Raw genomic sequence first — 6,194 nt, forward strand, 5'->3', positions numbered from 1 at the left:
TGCAATTTACACTGTCACTCACCTCATATGACCAAACACACTGAGTTCCTCCAAACCTTCGGACACACCTGCCCACCTCCACGTCCTCATGAGTGGTGTACATTTCTCCAAGGCATTCACCAATATGTGGCACCATCCTCCTGAGAACCTCCCGGCTGAAGATCATTCCCGGCCCTCCCATGCAGAAATTCTCTCCAGGCTCCAGCCCAAGTTTTCCGAGTTCTTCAATATTACCCAGACCAGTCGGTCCCAAATACAGAGGTTTACTACTGTTCAGTGAGCGAAGAAACTCCTCCAATTTTTCACCTGAAAAAGATAAAAGATTACTGTTATTTCTCTGCCTAGTCTGCCAGCCATCTCTTTTCCTGTACTTCAAGCTTTTTTAAAAACGTAACAGGCACCTGAGACTGTCACAGAAAATCACTTCCAAAGCAGTATTCTGTACCTAACTGAAAACACCCTTGGACAAGTTTACCTTTCACAAGCTTCTTTTGTTTTTCTTAATTAACATTACAATGACATTTTCATTCAGCCAAAAGCCAGAACGTAATCAAAACTTCATTTTACCACTAAACCTTGTTCTGCTCAATCAGGACTAATGGAAAGCACTTCCTTGGTAGTTTAAAACTCTCTCTAAAGTAGGACAATTTGCCAATATAGTTCCAGGCTGGGGAGGGAGGGAAGGGAAAGGGAAATGCCGGGTATTATTTTAATAGGATTAATTTTTGAAAAGACCAAAGCAAATCTCGATTAACCAAGGTAAATATGTTTAATTGCGGAGTAATTGTGGGAACAAGGTAAAACTCAGGCTCCTTCCAAACTATTTCCAGTGCTGCAATGTCTACAGACTTTTCCTTCAAACCCCTCACCTAGTTCTTTTCAGAAACTCTGATTTCAAATTTACTTGACATCAAAAGTTTCTGGATAGGTTTAACTCAGAACCTTGGAACTAGTTAAAGACAGGTTCATTGCAACTCTGCAATGAGCCCAAAGTGACAACTTCTACATCTGCAACCCAATATATATACACAGATACACGCGTAAGTGCGCGAGTATTTCACAGATGAATGACAGCTGACAAACAAGCAGCCCATTAAACCACTCAAACAAAAGCAAGTGACAAACAGGGAAGCATACAGTTACTCCAGTTAACTTTTCACAGTGTTTTCAATACTGCAAGCAACCACGCTCACAACCTAGGCTTACAAGTTCAGTTTCTTCTTTCTTTCCTAAGAGCAGGACACTGCACGAGTAGCAGCAGCAGCAACAAGCGCAGACCAAAAGCAAGCGGGTTGCAGAACATCTTTTTTTAATGGTGCTGTAAACCTCGTGAAATAGGGCCAGTGCTTTTCAGAGACACACGCTGCAAAGAACAGCAGCTTTACAAGCAGCCTTCGGCGGCGGCGTTTGCTCAGCCCAAGTGTCAGCGAGCCAACGCAGAACTTTTGTTACTGCTCAAAACATCACTTCCGAGCAGTACCGAGTCGAAGCCTTCGGGCTGAGCCGCAACCGCGGCGGGGGCTGCCCGGCCGGAGCAGGACGCAGTCGGCAGAGCTCTTCGCCGCTCCCGCCCGCCGCCTGCCCACGGGCGGCGGGACGAGGCGGGACTGCCACCCTTGGGCTGCGCAGCCGAGCGCGGCGGGACGCGGCGCCGGCACCACCCCGCCGCTCCGCTGCCCGCCCACGGCCCCTGTCCGCCGGCCCACGGCAGAGCCTCGCCCGGAGAGCCGCGCCGCAGCAAGCGCGGGGGCCGCAGCACCGAGATCCCACGCCAGGACCGCTCACCGCGCCCGCCGCGGTCCAACCCCCCGCCTCAGCCCTCCAACGCGCCCCGGCACCGCGGCCTCCCCAAGGACGGCCCGGCCCGGCCCGGCCCCGCGGGGGCACCTCGAGGTTCCCACCGGCACCTCAGCGCCGGGACAGCACCCCACGGCCCGCACACGGTGGCTGGAAGCAAACTCCGCCGGGGCGGTGGGTGGGCCGAGGTACCCCTTGCGCTCCGCCACCGGGCGGGAACCGACTCTCCCCACCCCCCGCGGGACCCCGCCGGGCCGCCAGGCCATCGCTCCGCTCCCTCCCTCCCGGCGGCGGGGCGCGCCCCGGCCACCTTTAATGTAGACGTCGTCGTCCGCCCGCATGAACCATTCGTACTTGTCCAGGTAGCGGTCGTGCATGTACTTGATCATCATGAAAGACTTCTTCTGCGGCGGGTAGGAGTCGTCCACGCCGGGCAGGGCGACGACGGGCAGCCGGGGCAGCCCGGGGGGCGCGGCGGAGCCCTGGCTGGAGAAGAACTCCACGCGGCCCGGCACCGAGGGCGCCCACGTCCGCTGCGCCGCCACCGCCCGGCTGCCCAGGTACTTCTGGGCCGTCATCACCCCCACGTAGAGGAAGTTGCGGGGCTTGGCGTAGCCCGGGGCGCCCCCCCAGTCCCCGCTCCCGTTGTGGCTGCCGCCGGGCCGGCCGCTCCGCTTCTCGCCGCCTTCCTCCTCCTCCGGCTCCCCTTCCCCGCCGGCGGCGGGGCTGGACACCATGCCCTCCGCCGGCGGCGGCGGCAGCTCCCAGGGGCTGCTCCTGAAACTCGTGCCGCCCAGCACCGCCGCTGCCTCCGGCGGCGCCTGCTGCCCGCCCGGCACCGCCGCGCCCCCGGCCGCCCCCGGCCCCGCCGAGCGGCCGTAGTAGGAGCAGAGGCTGGAGCCGCGCCTCTTCTTTTCGCTCAGCTCGGCCACTTTCGGGGCGATGAGCCAGGAGGCGGCGGTGAAACCCAGCACCAGCCCCAGCCCCAGCCCCACGCTCAGCCAGGGTCTCCGGGACCGGGCTGCCATGGCGCGGGCGGGGCGGCTCCCGGAGCGCCGCTGCCGCCGCCGGCTTCCCCCCGCCGCCTCCCGCTGGAGGCGACCCCCGTCCCGCTGCGGCCCCGGGTGCGGCGACTCCCGCCGCGGCTCCCTGCCCCGCCGCGCCGGCCCGGGCGGCTGCGCTGCTCCCGAGTCAAACTTCTCCGGGCGTGAGGGCGGCGGCGGCGGCCCCTCCGCTCCGCTGGCACCTTGTCACCGCGGCGGCTGGTCCCTCCCCGCCCCTCCCACCAGCTCAGCCTCCTCCACACGGCGGCCGCGGCCCCCGCTCCGCGCTCCGCCATTCAGCCAGCTTCCTCCGCGGCTGCCGAGCGCCTCACCCCGGAGGGCGCCGCCGGCCGTGCCCGAGCCGCTCCGGGGAAGTGGCCGCCGCCGCCGCCGCCGCCGCTCCGGAAGGAAACGATTTTTTTAGGTGCCGCTCGCAGCTCCCCCGCGCCGCGGCCCCGCCACCCTCCGGCGCCCCCTTCCAGTCCCGGGACCAGGGCCGCCCGCCCGGCCGCGCCTCTTGGCCCCGGGTGCGCCCCGGTGCGCCCCGCTCCCGCCTCCGCGTCGGGAGAGGCCGGCGGCTCATCTGCGGCCGCAGCTTCACATCACCCGAGGGCGGCCACGGGACGGCGGGTGGGACCGTCCTGCCCCGGTTTCTCATCCCAAGGGTGGTCATGGAAAGACAGCTGAGGGCTGTAGTTTCAGGAGGAGGGAAGCCGTCTCCTCTGCCCCTGCTCCCCGGCCTCTTCACTTCAAACGCTTCATAACTTTCCAGCCAAGAACTGTAGCCCTCCCTGACCATGTCTGTTCCTGTGGTGTGGATTCCCACAGCCTGCGTATGTTGTTATCACCAGCTCCAAGGTGCTGGAGCAGAGCCTCTTCATCCTCCAGCCTCGGGGTGACTGCACCGTCCACAGCCCAGGATGACTGACACCTGGAATTAAACGTTCAGGCCACTGTGCCTGCAGAGATAGCTTTAATTCTGAAGTTTAAGGTCTCCCTTGTCTCCTCCATATTTATATGCATCCCTAATTTCATTGTGCAAGATGCTCATCTCCAGCAAGAGTCATAAATTGTTCATCACATCCATTTGTCATTTCACTGAAATACACCAAAGCTACTGAAGATGCAGTAGCAAATGTTTAATCATTTGTCAGCAAAACCACCCATTTTTGTAGCTAAGTCTACGGGATTTTCTGTCACTTCACACGACTTTATCAGTTGTCAGGCACATATGTCAAGGCAAGAGGAGGAGTATGGAAGCTGGTACGGTGTGATGCTAGCAGAAGTAATGGAATAGTTGTGAGAGAAAAAATTTCAAACCTTTTTCCAAAAAGACAGAAATTACTTTGCCCACCTAACGAAGAAAAAGGCCTCCTACTCTGCATAGTCTTTAGCTATGAAAGATCACTCACTGAAGTAAATTTCAGTTTTTCCTTGTGCCTTCACCACATGCAGTGAGCAGGCTGTGGGCTCTTTGTGTTTCTGAGATGTGCAAGCATCATGCTCAGGAAACATACCCTCTGGCTTCCCCAGGGCTGAGCATCCTTTCCAAAGCAGCCCATCATTAATTTCCTCTGTACATCACACAAGCTGCAGGATTTATAATGCCGAGCAGCAAGGCACTGAGTACCAGTTATTCACTCCGCTGTCACCACTAAAAACAACAGCCCGATCAATGTGTCCGGGCACATAAATGTTCTGGGAGCAACAGGGTGGCAGATTCTGGGTCTGCCTTCACGGAGCTACTAACAGGCAACAAGTGAAGGGGGAAGGCTCTCCTTCAGAAGGCTTCACCATGGCATGAGGGATTACCAGGATTAGGATTGTCTCAGATTTCCATATGAGTCTTCCATTTAAAAAATGCTGTCCCACAGTCCTTCCCCTCCACTCCCACAAACAGTTGGGGGGTGCTGGGTCCCAGCAAGTCCTGCACAGTATGACTTCCAGCAGTAAGGGCTCCTTTACACCTACACAACCTCACCATCACAGTGTCCTAAAATTTCAGACAACTTGCTGCTAAGGGGTCGCACAGGTGCAATGTCTGACGCTGCGCCACTTCCATCGCTTATGCATACACTGAAGTGACTCCGGTCAGTATCAGCTGTGCCAGCTCCTTAGGTCTGACAGTGCTTATTTTTGTCACAAAAATAGCAGGTGGGCCCATGAGAGGTGACCATAAACCTTTTACACACCTCAAAGATGAAAATGGACCTTAAGGCATTATGTGTTATCAAGACAGTTTATAAGGGAATAGAGTATAAGGATATTTGGAGCAGAAATAGCACACGTGTGTACCTGCATTTATATTTTTTAGTTCAATGCTATACCAGTATTTCAATACACCGCGGGGAAATGTGTTCTGGGTTTTTACGGACAGACCAAAACACAGGCTGGGCTGCTTCTATAGGAACAACAGTGGCATCTAGTGGTTAATAATAAGTCCCAGACCTGTGTTCAGTAAAGGAGCGACACTCAGAATGCCTTTCCAATTAAAAGAAGTATTTGATATAATCACTTGTTAAGCTGGGCTTAGTCACTTCATGTCTACATGGCTTGTTATGTGTTCGAACGCATTTGATAAGACTATTACTCCAATGTCACACTGAATGTGTTTGGAGGGAATGGGAGAGGCGAGGGCCTGGCAATTTCTTAAAAAACCTGAAAAGTAATCTTGTAGCAAAAATTGGATTGGAAATTAGAAATCCTGCCTTCTGTCCACTGTACCATGTGTTTCTAATTATAATCTCAGGGGAGTCTCTTAACATTTTTAGTTTTTCTCTTGTGAAAAAGGTGGAAAACACAATCTCCCATTTCACCATAGTCGTTTTACAGCCTCTAATCAAATTTTACACACATGTCCTTTGATGAAGAAACAGCAGAAACATAGGGCTATGATTGTCATTAGCAATACTTTTAAGTGAAAACAATGGGGCTTTAGCTCCAGAAGAAGTGGGCAATCTTTCTTACACAATGATGCCAGCAGAAGCCAGAGTTCAAACGGGTGGGTATCCACTTCTCACTCTCACTTTACTTTTTTCAGAGTCATTCTGGCCATACTGAACCCAGTCACTTTGTCTTCACCGGGCACAAAGCCCTGAACTGAAGGAGTGGTCAACACGTCTGCAGTCTCAGAGAGGAACAGAGCTGGGTCTTACTACTTTTTCTTCTCAGGTGGAAGTCCAAAGCCATCAGTGATAGATTGCTAGGAATTCCTACTAGGTTTCAAATTCAACACTAGACAGAAAATAAAGGGTGATAAAACTTGAGTGCTTTATTGGATGTTTTCACTCAACTAGCTTGCTGAAATGCCTGAATATGATGCTGACACTTGAGCTGCACTTTACAGGTTGTACC

At 55.0% G+C, this 6,194-nt stretch overlaps 1 protein-coding gene across 1 annotated transcript; it reads right to left on the reverse strand.

Moving 5' to 3' along the window:
- Window positions 1-256: 256 nt before the first annotated feature.
- LOC129200487 (chondroitin sulfate synthase 3-like) lies at window positions 257-3,013 on the reverse strand (the record flags this gene model as incomplete). Its single annotated transcript, XM_054811806.1, has 2 exons — window positions 2,108-3,013; window positions 257-306 (listed from the first exon to the last, which is right to left on the reverse strand). Coding segments are annotated over exons 1-2 (768 nt in total), but the record flags the coding sequence as incomplete, so codon positions are not given.
- Between the last annotated feature and the right edge of the window lie 3,181 nt (window positions 3,014-6,194).

Source organism: Grus americana, unplaced genomic scaffold, assembly GCF_028858705.1.
Source record: "Grus americana isolate bGruAme1 unplaced genomic scaffold, bGruAme1.mat scaffold_208, whole genome shotgun sequence".
Taxonomy (NCBI): Eukaryota; Metazoa; Chordata; class Aves; order Gruiformes; family Gruidae; genus Grus; species Grus americana.